The following is a 15355-nucleotide window of genomic DNA, read 5'->3' on the forward strand; positions in this document are numbered from 1 at the left end:
GGGGGGTGCTGCTGGGGGCCTGGGCAGCCTCCGGAGCGGGGGGATCTGCGAAAGGTGTGCAGGTTTGGGGGGCAGCTGTGGCTTCTTCCTTGGGGACGCGGTAGACTCCAGTTTCGGGGACTTTGTCTGTGAGGCACCGTGGGCTCTTTGACCAAGGGGGAAGCTCTGGGGGTGGAGGCGGGGGTCCTGGGGGGGCCCGGAGCCCTGCTGGGTGCAGTCTTCTCCGCGGCCAGGTGGGGCTGGGAAGTCGGGTCCTGTCACAGAGACTGGGGGAGTGGGAGGAACAGACACGTTACCGGGGTGCAGGCTGGCCCCTGCGGCCCGAGGCCCTGAGGCTGGGGGGGCGTGGGCTGCACGGTCAGCAGCCGGGGGGGCCCCTGGGCTCCCCAGGAGGGGCCCGGGGGCCTGAGCCGGGAGGGTCTGGCTGCCGCTGGGAGGCGAGACGCCTCCGGGTGGGTCAACGGTCCTCACGGGGTGGGCGGTGTAGACGCCGTCCTCCACGGCCACCCCCACCCCCAGCAGCCTTCCGGGCAGTGCTTCCTGTTCCCCACTGACCTTTCCGGGGCCTGCCGGGGTCCGGGGGTCCCTTCCGGCCACAGGCCTGGTGTTGCTCCAGGCAGCCCCAGCGGCGGTGGCTGGTGCTTGTGGAAAACAGTCTGGGAAGGGCGCGGGGGCCCCAGGCACAGGGCCCTGCTTGTGCGCACTCCTCTGCACCTGCCCGCGCTGGCCGAGGGCCTCGGCGGCTGCCACCTGCGGGCCCGGCACGGCTGCCTGGAAGTCGGGGGTCCCTGCTGTTCTCCCGGTGGCTGCCGTCCCCTTCTGCCCGGCACGGCTGTTGTCCTGCTTGACCTTGTCCTGCCCGCAGGCTGGGGCTACAGCTTCCCTGGCCGGAGGGACTGCCTGTCCAGTGGGCTGTGGGGCCCAAGGCACCAAACCCACGCTGGGGTCCAGGGGCGGCACATGGATGATGTTCTCAGTGGGGGGAGGCCCCTGCGCCCCCTCCCTGCCTTCACCAGCTGGCTCCGGGCCGGGGTCCTCGGGGGGCTCCCACCGCAGGCTGCGCAGGCCGCTCAGGTCCCCCGCCTCTATGCAGCTGGTCAGCAGCTGCACGCTGCTCCGCTCCGCCCTGCCGGCCGGCCGGGGCTGTAGCGAGTAGGCAGTCAGTGCCACCAGGCCCTGCTCTGTCTCCTGCATCACCAGCCCCGTCGTCGCCACCGAGACCCCCAGGCCGCAGGCCAGCCACTGCTGGAGCTCGGGGTCCAGGTCGGCCGCCCCCTCGCCGCCGCCCGGAGCCAGCAGCCTCAGTGGCGCGAGCCGGAGCTGGCCGGCGCGGTCCTCCTGCACCAGCAGCCCCTGTGGCTCCACGTCTGTCCGGCGCAGCACCTGGCGCACGATCCTGGGCAGCTCTCCGGGCACCAGCTCCTCCTTCAGGATGCGGGGCCTGCCCTGGCCTGGGCCAGGGAGCACGTACCTGGCCAGGCGGAGCTGCTCGGGCCCTCGGGCCTCCACGAGGACGCCTCCGTGGAGCAGGACGCCAGGGGCGGCCAGCAGAGTCACCAGCGTCCGCTCTGCTGCGGTCTCCGGCTTGTCCGGCGCCCCGCGGCCCTCGGGGCCCTCATCCGGCTCTCCCTGGAGGCCGCCCCCTCGGCCGCTCTCGGTCACTAGGGCAGCCGCAGGGCCGTTCTCAAACAGCCAGGTGAACCTGCACACAGAGCCCGCGGGGACGGGTACGGGGGCCGCGCTGGGTGCCTGGCCGTCCCGCTCGCCCGCCTCCAGGGCCCGGAAGACGTCCTTCTGGCGTGACACGTGTCCAGAAGGGATCTCCACGCGGCTGCAGCACCTCACCGGCCCTCTCCCGCGGGCGCCGGCCTGGGGGGGCTCCGTCTCGAAGACATGTCCCTCCGTCTGTCTCACCCCAGACAGGACCTGGCTGACCTGCAGGTGCTGCTCGCCGGAGCCGTCCGGGCTGCCCGGCGGCCAGGGGTCAAACATCCAGGTGCAGGACTGGACCTTGTCCTGGCTGGCGGGGCCCGTGGCCGCTGACCCCTGCTTCTCCGCCAGCTCTCCCATCGGGAGGGTCTCGAACAGCCACCGGAGGGTCTGCACGTCGCCCTTCGCAGGGGTCTGGGGCGGGGGGCCTCCCGGGCCCTCCCCGTCTGCGTCCTCAGGCTGGGGGCCCACCGCCAGGGGCTGGGTCTCCAGGAGCCAGCGGGCACCCCCGGCCGCCTCCTCCTGTCTGGTGACGCCCCGCACCACATTGACGGGGCCAGGGCGGCGGCCCAGGCTGGCCAAGGACTGCGTCTCGAACGCCCACCTGCAGCCCCGCACGTCGCCCCCGACGACCTGCTCCCTGCTGACGGCGGTCAGGGCGTGCAGCTGGCCCCTGCTGTCCTGCATGGCATACACGGGGGACCCCATGTCCAGGGGCTGGACCCCCGGGGCCGGCGGCTCTCCCTGCCCAAGGCTGTCCAAGGGAAGCGTCTCGAAAAGGTGCTTGAAGGCCTTGACGTCGCCCTTCGCCCCGTCCCCCTGGGGAGTGCCGTGAGGGAGGGGCCGGGCTGCGGGGCCGCCCCCCTCGGGGGCACCCACCCGCTGCAGACGGCCCACCTGGACCGCGTCTCTGGGCGCGTCCGGGGGCTGCGTCTCAAACAGCCACAGCGTGGAGCGGACATCGCCGGGGATGACCGGCTCCCTGGCGGGCGGCTCTGCCGCGGCCTCCTCGTCCCCCCGCAGGCTGTCCAGGGCGCAGGTCTCGAACAGGCGCCGCTGCCGCCGCACGTCTGGGCCGGGCGGGATGAGGTCTGGGGACGGCTGAAAGTCCTTCTCGTCCACCACCACCTCCCGGATGGCGTCCAGGGGCTGCGTCTCGAAGATCCAGCGCGCAGCGCTGACGTCGGGCCGAGCCCCCTCCTCCAGGGACAGCCCCCGGATGACCCGCACCTGCCCGGGGTCCCGGTTGATGGCGTCGAGAGGCCGGGTCTCGAAGAGCCAGCGCGCGCTCCGCACGGCGTTGCTTTGGATCTCCTCGCGGCACGCGGCCTTGACCTCGTGCACCGCGCCGGCGGCATCCTGGATGGCGCACAGTGGCTCCGTCTGGAACAGCTTCACCGTCTTTTTCACGTCGCCCTTCAGCTCCTGGATCTCCGAGCGCAGCTCCAAGGGGCTCTGCTCCTGGACGGAGGGCCGGGAGCCCAGGCGGTCCAGCGGCCGCGTCTCGAACAGCGTCCTGGTCCCCTGGACGTCTCCACCGGCCGCAGGCTCCCTCGCAGGGGCCTCCGGCGCCTCGGCCCGGCCCGCCAGCTCGTCCAGGGGCTTCGTCTCGAACAGCTGGCGGGCTGCCCGGACGTCGGCGCCGCAGCCGTCCTCGGACCTGCGGGAGGCGGCCTCCCTGGACGCCGGCTTCTCATGGTCCCCGATGGCGTCCAGCCGCCAGTTCTCAAAGATCCAGCGCATGCACTGCACGTCCCCCTCCGTGGGCTCCGCGGCGTCCAGGACGGCCGCCAGGTCCTCGGCCACGGCCTCTGCCAGGTTCTTGCGCAGCTCGGGGTGGATGTGCCTGTAGAGGCGGCGGAGCTCGCTGGCCTCCCGCTGCCCCGGGAGCTTGGAGAGTGACCCCTTGGGCGGCGGCAGCGGCCGGTCCAGCGCGGGGGGCGGCGGCGGGGGCAGGTCCTCTGCAGTCGCCATTGGGAGGGAGGGGGCGGGGGCCACCTGCATCTGCGCGCCGGTGCTCCTGGGGAGAAGGGCACGGTGAGGAGGGGCTGGGGCTGCCTCGGGGACGGGCCCGGGGGGCAGAGGCTCCAGGGTGCCGCCACCCCCTCTGGAGCCCTCACTGCCCGTCTGCCGGGGTGGTGAGCCTCGAACTCAGGACCCACCGCGGCCAGCGAGGTGCGCCTGCCGCCGGCCGTGAAACTCCTCCCTGCAGCCCCCCAGGCCCTCCTTCCCGCCGCCCCCAGGCTGTCCTGTGCCCCCCAGCCCCTCCTGCGCCCCAGGCCCTCCTGCGCCCCAGGCCCTCCTGCCCGCCGCAGCCTCCCACCTCTCCCCGCAGGCCCCCTCCAGCCGCCCCGTGTGCCTTATCTGCCTCATGCTTGGTGCCTTTCCAGTCCCCAGAGGCGCGTGTCCCTCCCGCTGCCCCCCTGCCCCAGGGGCCGATCACAGCTGAGGCCGGCGGGGGGCGGGGATGGTCTGGGGCTCCTGGCCCACCAGCCTCCTTCCTACCTGCCCCCACAGGTAGAAACCTCCCCTGGCTTGGGGGCGTGGGGATGGGGGCAGGGGCAGGACACGGAGGGGGGGGTGGCAGGCAGGGAGGGGACGGGGCTCCCGCTCAAAGGACCCCTCGCCCCCACCCCCTCCCAGCACATTGCTGAAGACGCGGGAGCCCTGGGAGTGGGAGCGGGACCCTGCAGCCCGGCCTCCAGCCCTCTGAGCTCCCGGGAGGACCCACTCCACGCCGCCCCCACGCCGCCTGTCAGCACCAGGGAGCCCAGCAGGAGGCGCGTGCAGGCCGCGAACCCCCCCCCCCCCAGGAATCTCCGGAATCCTGCTGCGGTCAGGCACTGTCCCCCCTGTCAGCCCCGGGAGCTGCCGAGGTCACCAGGGAGCCCAGCAGGCAGCGAGCTGCCATGTCCCACCCGATGGTCTGGGCACTCCCGGGCAGGGAGGGGGGAGGCAGAGCTCAGACTGGGGCCAGGCTGGGGGGTCCTGAGCCCTAAACGGGCCCCCAGAGCCTGGACCCCTTGCTGGCCCAGCCTCTCCCACCTCCGCTGCCGGGCCAGTGGATCTGGCTCCCGTGAGCCTCCAGTTCTGCCCAAGGCTTGGCCCCTGGCAAGGTGGGGTCTGGCGCTGGCTGCCCCCCGCCCGGCCACCCGGCTCCTGGCTCGCAGTGGGGGGGGGTGGCTCGCTGGGCTTCGGCCGGCCCCGTGGCCACCTGCCCAGATCCCGCCCAGCGGCTGGGGGGGCTGTCCCCCCCTCAGCCTGGAGGAGTACCCTGAGGGCTCTGCGGACTCGCCCCCCCCCCCCCGCTGCCTGGGGTCCTTGATCAGAGACCCCGCGCTCGTGCTCGCCCAGGCCGTGGTCCCCGATCCCCCTCTTCTGCCCAGAGCTGCCCCTTGTTCCCGCTGCCCTGGGGGCCGACGGGGGGCGCAGGGGGCCCCCACCCGGGACCCCCTCTGTGGGGAAGCAGAGGGGCAGGTACTCACGGGGGCCGCGTGGCTGAGTGGGCTGGGGGTCCTCGCGGGGGCCGCGTGGCTGAGTGGGCTGGGGGTCCTCGCGTGGGCCGCCTGGCTGAGTGGGCTGGGGGTCCTTGCGGGGGCTTCCTGGGTCCGGCGTCCTTTCCTGCCTGCCTCCGGCTCCCGCTGCGGGTCTCTGCCGCTGCCAGCCCCTGCGCGGCCTTTATCTTGCTGGCTGGGAGGTGGGCCCGGGGGGGCCAGGAGGCTAAGTTCAGAGCGTGAGGTGGTGGGCTATTTTTAGGGTGGCGGAGTCAGTTACACACCGTCCAGCTGGGGGAGGGGAGAGGGCTGCACTCGCCGAGGGCTGGTCTGGGACTGGGGTCAGTGACTCAGCCCGGGGTGGTGCCCCAGCTATTTTGAGGAAGTGAGCAGAGGGGCACCTGGTCGTCCGCGCCCCCCCTCTCCTGCTCGGGCCCGGGCTCCGACCGGCCCGCACGCGGCAGGCTGCCCCCCACTGTCCTGGCCAGGCCGCCCTCCCCGCCCCCCTTGTAAAGGTATTTTTACGTCAGTGTTACGGGTTGATGATTACAGTGACGATAAATCCACTTTAGTCCACAGTGACGCCCGCCCCGTGCTGGGGCTCTTTCTGGTCTTGGGGCCCTGGGCTGGCTCTGCTGGCTCCCAGCCGGGGGGCCGCGGGCGTGGGCCGAGCGTGGAGCCCCTGTGCTTGCTGAGGGCGCTCGTCCTGCCGCGGCACCTGCCGACGCGGGGCAGGGGCTCCGGGGAGACCTGGGCCAGGCCCAGCACGTCCCCCAATCCATGAAGGACGTCGCAGCGGCTGGGCTTCTGGCCGTCTTGCCGCCCCTGTCGACGCGGGTGCCCCCCCTGACTCAGGGCCCAGGCCTTCTGGGAACGGGGCGGGCGGGGGGCGAGTGGGAACCGACCGTGGGCTATTCCTGACGCTGGAGTCATCGGCTTCCCAGCCACGGGGGCGGCCCCCGGCCCAGGGCCTGTGGACGGGGCTGCCGGGTCTCCCCGCGTTTGACCCGGGCCTGGGTCTGAGGGGCGCCGGTACCTCCCGTTCCTGGCAGAACGGGTCCCTGAGCCCCCTGCCCACTGGGTGGTACCAGGCGCTGCTCGCTGCGCAGCGGAGTCACACAGCCCCCTCAGGGAGGACCCCTCCGCCTGCCCTCGTCCCCTGCTCCCCCCACCCCCGGCTCCTGGCTCTCTGGGCAGGGCAGGGGGACACGGAGGGCAGGTGGGGGCCTCTCAGTCTCCAGAGCGGAGCTTTCTCCACCCTACAGGGTGGATTTGAGAACCGGAAGTTTTCTAAGACGACCTAGCCACGGCGTACGCGACACACGTGCCTGCTGTTATTATACTTATATAAAAAGAAGTCACCTTTGGATTTTCCTCAAATGTGGTAATTCACAGCAGAAATTTCTCAGGCCTTACTACCAGAAAGAGGCTTTCCCTGAGCTCCTGGTTTTTAAAAATCTAATACAGCCGTGCTGTCCAACACAGTTGCCGCTGGCCATACGTGGCTATTTAAGTTTAAAGAAAATGAGATAAAATAGAACGCCTGTTTTTATTTGGGGGCTGGTAGCTGTCAGGTGAGCGTGGAGCCTGTCTCCCCTGCAGGACGCCCTGCTGTGCGGCTGCAGGAGGCACCATCCTCACAGCGGGTGGGGATCCCCCCTGCTCAGCAGCTCGGAAGCCGAGATGAGTCTTCAGTCCTCTCTGAGGGGGGAGACTTCCTGTCCTGCACCTGCGCGGCTGGGTGACCGGCTGTCCCCGCGTCCCTGGCACCACGACAAGGGACTTCGGTTGTAAAAGTGGGGACGTCCCGAGGAACCAGCCCGCGCTGGTCATGGTCACACGCCGCGGTGCCCGTGCCAGGCCGGAGGCGGAGCCAGGCAGAGGCTCTGGGGGAGCACTGCGCGTGCGCCCTTGACGCCCTCGCCCATAACCGCGAGTCAAAACAGGCTGGGAAGGAAGCACTGCGAGGCCGAGGGCTGGGGAAGGGGCGAAGCTGCTCTCCAGGCACCGCAGCCCCTCCTGGGGCCTCCCCTCCAGACCCCCCCCAAGCGGGCTGTCCCAGCTGGGACTCGGTCAGCAGTTCAGGCGAAAGTCCCCCGCAGAAATGGGTGCTTTAGGGTGGACCTCGTGGCAAGCGTGGGCACATCTCCCCTGAAGTTTCAGCCGACACGGGATCCAGGAATGGGTAAGAGCCCGGCTGCCTGAGTCTGAATCCCACTTATTAGCTGTGTGGCCTCGGGCAAGTTTCCTGGCCCCTCTGTTCCCAGCTTCCTCACCTGGAAAGTGGGGATTTTATGAACTGACGTAGCAGAAGCCTTTAGAGCAGTTCCCGGCAGTAAATGAATAAGCCCCGTCAGTTTTCCCTGGACCTCGGCCATGGCCAGCTGCCCAGGCCGCAGAGCCTCGTGTGTCCTCTCGGTCTAGGGCGAGTGTCCTTCAAGGCACAGGCCGGCGCCGTGGCTTCGCTCCCGCTGGGAGGCAGCCGCTGGGCCAGGGGGACCGCGCTGGGCAGGCCGAGCCGGCCCGTTCCACCTGCTGGGGAGGGATCTGCGCAGGCTGCGGAGTAATCAGAACCCAGAGAGGATTGGGCTGCTCTGGGTCAGCTCCAGGGGTGGGAGAGCTCCCCGCTGCCCCTCCCTGCTCACCTACCTCGGGGGTCTCGTCTCCCGGGACCCCGGCGCCTCCGAGTGCTTCTTCCCAGGATTTGGGGCGCGTGGTTGCGCCGGGCAAGGTGGCGAGGGGTGGCAGGCGAGGCAGGGCAAGTCACCCTGAGGCAGCTGGTGGAAGCCCGTGCGGTCCCCGAGGCCGGGGAGGAGCCGCTGACTTCCCCGCCCCGCTGGCCCGGCAAGCGCCCACCGCTCTGCTCCCCAGGGAGACGCGGCGTGGAGGCCGGGGGTGCCGGGCAGCGGCAGCGGCCCTGGGGGGCGTGGGGGGCTGGCTCCTTAGCCGGCGCGGAGGTCCCACTCTGTGGCGTGAGGATGATAGTAACGGGCCCGTGACGTTTAGGCAAGCTAAAGCGCCTTTAAAAAGAAAGAAAAACCCCAGTCCCCTCCCCCAAATGGCCGGCCGTCTCAGGGGGTGTTCTGAAGATACAGGCCCTGTCCAGCAGAAAAGCCACACGAGCACGTGAGGAATTCTAAATTTTCTAGTAACTGCATTTAAGCAGAGTAAAAAGAAAGAGGAGAAATTAATAATGTTGTATTTGACCTGGATTTCCAAAATATTATCATTTGTACGTATAATCAATACAAAATATTTTATACTGTTTTTTAAAAAAACCAAGTCCTCTAAATCCAGTGTATGTTGTGCACTAACAATACTTCTCAACCTGGACACTAAATTTACCCCAGACATCCTTGGTCTGTGTTTAGCCTTAATGAAATTCACAGTGGAGAAGTAGACGCCCAAGGTGTCCCAGCACCCTTAAAAGCTCCCTGGTGAACAGAGCGGGAGCTGTGGCCGCCCTGGCCTTGTTTGGGGCGCCCGGGCCACGGGGGGCTGCACCCCACGTCCTGCGCTCCGCGTCCAACCCGCCTCCCTTGTGCTCTCCCGCTCGGAACGCGCAGGACGGCGGTCAGCGGTCGCTAAGGGCCTCGGCGTCTGAAATCCCAGGGACAGGGAACGGTGGAGACCACACTCCACTGTAGCTGACAAAGGGAGCCGGCGGCGGAGTGGGGGGCTGGCTGGGGGTTCTCCCGGCTCTGGGGTGGTTTGGAGCTGTGCCCCCAACGTGTCCTTAAGGCAATCCCTGCCTGGGGGGGACCGGTGCACGGCCCACCGGGGACGCTCCTGCAGGAAGGCCCAGCTCCTCGGGGCGGGCTGGAGCCCTGTCCTGCGGTCCTTTTAGGAGAGCAACACAAGGGAGAAAGGCCGGGACGCCGGACGCTGAAGCAGCGAAACCCAGAAGAGACGATGCAGGCTGCGCCTCGCGACAGCGGAGTCCCCGGCCGTGTGCGGCCGGCCTTCAGGGGAAAGCATGGCCCGATGACACCTTGATTTGGACATCTTTTTGGCCTCTAACTCTGAGTGAGTCAATTCCCATCGTTTAAGCTGAACCATCTCATGGTATTTGCTCTGGGCAGCCGAGGAAACAAAAACAGCTGGGAAGGCGGCTCCCCAGACATGCCCGTGTCCTCAGCCCCGGCCTCTAGCCAGTGCCCAGCTCCAAAGCCTGAACTGCTAGATGTGTGGTCCCATCCAGCTCTTAGGAACCTGTGGGGAAGGGGCTGCCCCATTTTACAGGTGAGGAAACGGGACTGGAGAGTTGGCCCGGTGAGTTCGTGACTTACCGAGGAGGGCGCTTAGCAAGGACCAGAGCCCGACCCCTGGGTCAGGCTACGGGGGCGCCACGTGGCGGGACGAGATGGCCCTGGCCTCTGTGAGGACGGCCTGGGGGAGGGCAGGGGGGCTGGTCCTGCAGCCCGGGTCCGAGCCCGCGCGGCTACCAAGGCACGGGCTGGCGCTCTCAGTCGGGCCTCCGGGGGCTAGGGTCCCACCCTGACCTCGTCGGCGTTCCCCGCTAGCGGATTTCTCCTCCTCTGCCCCCAGCGCTTGCCGATGCCCCACTGTGCGCTGGACCCTTTGCTAGGTGCCTCCCATGCAATGGAACCTGCCCTGGGTGCACACAGCCCACGGGAGCAGAGCTGGCAAGGACGGAGGTGCTGGCGTGGGGTGGGGGAGACCCAAGGAGGGAGCAGCAAATCCGAGTGGCCTCCAGGTGGCTGCCTGGAAGCGATGTCTCCTGAAAGAGGCGATGCCTGCCAGTGGAGGCGGAGGGAAAGGCAGGAGCTGGGGGCCCAGCTGAGCCCAGCGTCGGGGGAGGGTGTCGGGTGGAATCCCGGGCGCCAGGGCCGAGCCCCTCTCCTGCTGCCCCAGCACTGCTCAGGACAGGGCCAGCGCGAGCATGAGGAGCGGGTGTGCCTGGCAGGGTGAGGACGCTCTCCAAGGGCCCCTCCGCTGCCTCCTCAGTCCGGGACTGCACGTGTGGCCGCTCCGTGTCGTCAACTTTACGATGTAGAGCTCACCAGTGTGGGCCTGACCAGTCGTGCGTGTCCTTCAGAAGTGGAACATCTGCTCCGGCTGGTGGCAGAGGAGGGCGTCAGGGAGGTCCACGTGGCGGCCTGGCTGACGAGGCCATGTGAGGATGTGGTGGCCTGGCTGATGAAGCCACACAAGGGCATGGTGGCCTGGCTGATGAGGCCACGTGAGAAGGATATGGGTGCCCTGGCTGATGAGGCCACGTGAGGGCATGGTGGCCTGGCTGATGAGGCCACATGAGAACGATGTGGTGACTCTGGCTGATGAGGCCACACAAGGGCATGGTGGTCCGGCTGATGAGGCCACGTGAGAAAGACATGGTGCCCCAGCTGATGAAGCCACGTGAGGGCATGGTGGCCTGGCTGTTGAGGCCATGGGAGGACGTGGCAGCCCAGCTGATGAGGATTTTGTGACTCTGACCATTATATGACACTCAGGGAGTGTCTGTTTATAAATAAAGTTTTATTGGAACACAGACATGCTCACTTGTTTACATATCATCTGTGGCCGCTTCTGTGCTACGAGGGCAAAGTGGAACAGCTACAACAGAAACCGTATGCCCTGCAAGCCTAAAGCCATTACAGAGAGGCCATGTGAGGACATGGTGCCCTGGCTGATGGTCAGCCGTGAAATGGGGCTGCAGGTGTGCAGCCATCAGGAACTGGGCTCTGCCAGCTGCAGCAGCTGGGAGCAGACTTCTCGGCAGCCGGGCACAGACCCGTGCAGCCTCAGCTTCGCGATACCCCCGCAGAGCCCGGCCTGCCGAGCCGCTGACTGCACAGCTGCGTGGAATAATCGGGTAGTTTTGAGCCACTGCGTCTGCGGTATTTTGTTCACAGCAATAGAAAACTCGGAGAACGGAAACAGGTTGGGGGCAGGACCGAGCTCTCCGGGGAGCACCCGTGCCCCCTGGAACTGGGGGGCCCGGCCGCGCTCGGTGCCCAGGTCACCACCAGGGGGCCCCCGAGCACCTCGGAATCAAGATGTCCCGGGAAAGCCCCAGGGCGTGCGTTCACCGCCTGGAGAGTGCAGAGGGACAGGCCGGCTGGGGCGGCCCAGGGCCCGCACTGCCGCCGCGACGCCTCGGGCTGGTTCCAGAGGCTGGGGTCGGGGCCTGGGGCCTGCGCGTTGCGCTCCCTCCTACGCCTGCCTGGTCTTGGGCGGCCCTTGGCGCTGCCCATCTGCGAACGTCGTCTTTCCACCCTCAGGCCGGCGAAGGGCCTGCCAGCCCAGCCCTCGCCCCCTGCCAGTCATGGGCGTATTCCGAAGCCTGGGTCGTCAGGGCTGCAGCAGAGCTTTTGGGGACACGGTTCCATCCCTAGCAAAGCCCCAGTCCCACCACTGCCCGGCTCCACAAGCTTGGAAAGTGGTGTCAGCCCTTGAGTCTCAGTTTTCTGGTCTCTTCAGTGGGCTCGGGGCATTTGGGTGGGCTGCATGCTTTGGACAGGAGCAGATGGAGGCGGTGTTCCGGGCAGGTGGAGGAGAGCTGGCAAAGGCACAGGGGCATGGACGGCGTGACAGGTGGAGGGGAGGGGTGCAGCGTGGAGGGGAGGGGTGCAGCGTGGGGGTGAAGGTGGAGGGTGAATGGAGGGGGTGCAGGGGGAGGGGGAGAGGTGCTGCATGGAGGGGGACGGGTGCAGGGTGGATGCAAGAGGGTGCAGGGTGGATGGAGGGGGTGCAGGGGAGGGGGAGAGGTGCTGCATGGAGGGGGAGGGGTGTAGGGAGGAGGGGGATGGGTGCAGGGTGGATGAGGGGTGCAGGGTGGATGAGGGGTGCAGGGTGGTCTTGGTTGTCGGGTTGAGGCCAAGCTGTGAGGACTGCCTGCCAGCTGAGAACTTAGGGCCCTTCCTGTGGGGATTTGATAGGAAGGCTTAGAGTAAGGAGCCCTTAGGTCACAGGGGCAGGTGGTGAGAACCTGCACAGCGGGTCCCATAGGACGAGGGTCTAGTGGTGGCAGCGGGAGGGGCTGGGTGGGAGTGATGCTGAAGATAGAGGGCAGACAAAATTTCAAAGAGCTGAAAGAGGGGGTGGACACATCCACTCAAGCAGTTGGGTGCTTGCTTCCCACATGGGTTTAGTTCCCGGTGCTTCCTAAAGAAGACAGGCAGATGCAACAAGCTGATGTTACGATATGATGCAATGAGCAAATGCAACGGCAGACACAACAATCAGGGAGCAGATGTGGCTGAAGCGGTTGGGCACCCACCTCCCACATGGGAAGTCTTGGGTTTGGTTCCCGGTGCCTTCTAAAGAAGATGAGCAGAAAACAAGCATAAACAATGAGCAGCTCTGCCTCGCTCTGGGTGCTCTCCAGGCTCAGCTGCTCTGAGCAGACACAACGAGCAGACAATGAACAGACAGAAGAGGGGGCCATCTTGGGGCAGGAGGGAAGAGCTGAAATAGGTCAAAGCGCTGGACACAGCTTTCGATGTAGCAGTGTGAGAACTATTCAGTGACCTGGATGGGAAGGGAAGGCTGCTCGGGGCTGTCCCCAGCTACGTGGTTTGGGGAAATGATGGGAAAGGATGCTGCAGCAGCTTGATATCATTCATGATTTCCAAAAATAGGCATTGGATTATGTTTGTAAACTGGTCTGAGGTTTCACTTTTTCTTGATTAATTATGATTAGGGCTTTGATTGGGCCACGTCAGTAGGGCATTGGGTCCCTCCCCCTTGTAGGTGGGGACTCAGAGAAAACGGCATGGCAGAGGGCAGAGCTGGGGTTCTGGCTGGAGCTGCGGAAGTGAGCACATGGAGGAGCGGGGCCGCTGAGCCCGGGGGGCACCGGGAGCAAGGCAGAGCCGACGGCCTGGTAGTCCACAGCTGAGCCCGTGGAGAGACGCAAGCCTGAGCCCGAGAGAATCCAGCCCTGGGGAGAGGGACATGCCTAGAGAGCCCGACGGCCCCGCTGCTGTTGGAAGGCGCTGGGCCACCGAGCTGGACGCCGCAGCCATCTTGCTCCACCACGTGGCGACAGACTTCGGTGAGGGAAGTAAGTCACGCTTTATGAGCTGGAAACTGTGTGCTTCTGCCTCAAATAAATACCCTTTGTGAAGGCCAGCAGGGCTCTGGTGTTTTGTATCAGCCCCCGTGGCTGACTGGCACAGACGCCGCCCTACGCCAGGGAACAGTGGGGCAAGGCGAAGGGGCGGTGAGGGTGGGAGAGGGGTGAGGGCGGGTTGACCTCTGGACACGAGCGTGGGGTGCCGGCACGAGAGCCGGTGTTCGGGGCCTGGGCGAGCGGGTCTGGAGCTCAGGAGGGAGGGGGAGCCCCGGGGCCTCTCGTGTGAGGGGGAGCCCCAGGCCGAGGGCAGAGGACTCAGCAGGGCTGGGAGGAGGCGGCCCTAGAGCCGCGCAGGAGAGAAGGAGCCGCCAGGGGAGGAGAAGCTGGCGTGTGGCGTGGAGGGCGCCGAGGGCGAAGGAGCAGCCGCGTCCACGCGAGCAGAGCCCAGGGCTGAAGTCCGCGGGGGCCGCCGGATGCACGGGGCGCCGGGGGCTTGGCCGAGCAGCCCAGAGCGGGGGGCGCCGAGCAGTGCCCGGGGGAGGAGCGGCGCGGGGCGCCGAGCAGTGCCCGGGGGAGGAGCGGCGCGGGGCGCCGAGCAGGTGCGAGGAGGGGCGGGGGCGCCGAGCAGGTGCGAGGAGGGGCGGGGGGCGCCGAGCAGGTGCGAGGAGGGGCGGGGCCGCGTGGCCCCGGGGGAAAGCGGCGTCACCCTCGGTCGAGAGCGAACCAGGGCGGGGGTCGGGCTTGCTCTTCCAACCCAAAACCCAGCCGCGAGAAAGCGCCTGGTACCGGGAGAGGCGCCGCGGCGCGGGGGGCGCGGGGGGCGCGGGGGGCGCGGGGGGCGCGGGGGGCGCGGAGCACGTGGCGCGTCCCGCGTGGCTGCAATCCCGCGGGCGCCCAGGGGGTGGCGCACCGCACAGGCGCAGCGGCCCAGCCGCCTCGTTCTCCGGGAATCGCCGCGTCGCCCGTGGGTGCCGGGGCCTGGGCCCGGCCGGGGTCTCCCCCTCCCTCTCCCCCTCCCGCGGCCTCACTCACCAAGCCTGCGTGTTAGTGTCGAGACAGTGGACACAGTGGACTGTCCTCGCGTCTGACCTTTCACCCTCCAAGCCCCGGGGCCTCCGGGGACGCGCCACGGTCTCCGCGAGCACAGGGAGCCGGTCAGAGCTGGAGGGAGCACCGCCGAGCGGGGCCTCCGGGGCTCCCCGCATGTCCCGGGCCGAGGGTCCCCTCGCTGCGCGTGTCCGAGGCCAGGCCGGGTGGGCAGGCACCGCGGGCCTCGAGGGCCGGGCCCTGGGAGCTGCCGCCTCTCCTCGGGGGCGCCGGAGGCTGAGGCCGCGGCCAGCGCCCACCCCGGCCGGGCCCAGCCCGCTGGAGACGGAGGGCGGCGAGGCGCCTCCCGGGTGGCAGAACGTGACCCGGTGAACGTGGCTCTTGTCTCGAGCTGCCTCCATCTGGGGTGCTGTTTGCTGCTTGAGTTTTGGGGGTGGTTTGTTACACGGCAGTGGAAAACTGGGGTCCCGCCTATTGCTTTACCGTTTATGAGGGTCCGCTGGGCCCTGCCCCGTGCGGGGAGCTGGGGTGGAGGGTCAGCTGGAGTTCCCCGTCTGGCTGGGGAGGTAGACTGAGATGGAATCCTCCGTGGGCCAGCCCGGCCTGAGACGGGGCTTCCAGGCTCCAGGCACCGCCTTTTCCTTACCTCTCAGCGCAGAGCACGCGCCCAGCACCGCCCGCTCCTCGGTGCACCGTGAGCCCCCAGGGTCAGTGGCCATCAGGGCACGCAGGAAGCTGCGCCGCCCCCTGCTCAAACCACAAGTCTTCCGGCTGCGGCTGCGAGGAGACCCCGGCCGTGGCTCGCCCACCCGCCTCCCGGCCTGGTCACGGTGCTCTCGGCCCTCCGCCTCTGTCCCCCAGAGCACCCGCTGCCCTCTGACCCAGGGCCTTAGCACCTGCCGTTCCTTCTTCTGAGTTCTGGATCATCACAGCCCTTTCCTCTCCCCCCGCCCTAACACTGGCAGGCAGAGGAGACCCCTGCCCCCTGCCCTTTCTCCTGCCACCCCGTCCTGAGCTGCCCGGGTGTGTAGGTGTGTTCCCCTGGACTGCGGTCCAGGCTGCT

At 68.0% G+C, this 15355-nt stretch overlaps 2 protein-coding genes across 3 annotated transcripts in view; one reads left to right on the forward strand and one right to left on the reverse strand.

The window, feature by feature from the left end:
* Nucleotides 1-15355, forward strand: part of CCR8 (C-C motif chemokine receptor 8) — a 189511-nt gene that overhangs the window by 8271 nt on the left and 165885 nt on the right. The window lies entirely within an intron of this gene.
* Nucleotides 173-5280, reverse strand: XIRP1 (xin actin binding repeat containing 1). The gene is made up of 3 exons (XM_071211983.1): nucleotides 5196-5280; nucleotides 556-3730; nucleotides 173-266 (listed from the first exon to the last, which is right to left on the reverse strand). Exons 2-3 carry the CDS (start codon nucleotides 3712-3714, stop codon nucleotides 258-260), a joined length of 3168 nt encoding a protein of 1055 aa, XP_071068084.1. The 5' UTR covers nucleotides 3715-3730; nucleotides 5196-5280; the 3' UTR covers nucleotides 173-257.

The sequence above is a fragment of the Dasypus novemcinctus genome, chromosome 26, assembly GCF_030445035.2.
Source record: "Dasypus novemcinctus isolate mDasNov1 chromosome 26, mDasNov1.1.hap2, whole genome shotgun sequence".
Taxonomy (NCBI): domain Eukaryota; kingdom Metazoa; phylum Chordata; class Mammalia; order Cingulata; family Dasypodidae; genus Dasypus; species Dasypus novemcinctus.

Excerpts from the sequence above, each read along its gene's own strand:
- XIRP1 (XM_071211983.1), bottom strand. The coding sequence starts at position 3,714 with ATGCAGGTGGCCCCCGCCCCCTCCCTCCCAATGGCGACTGCAGAGGAC.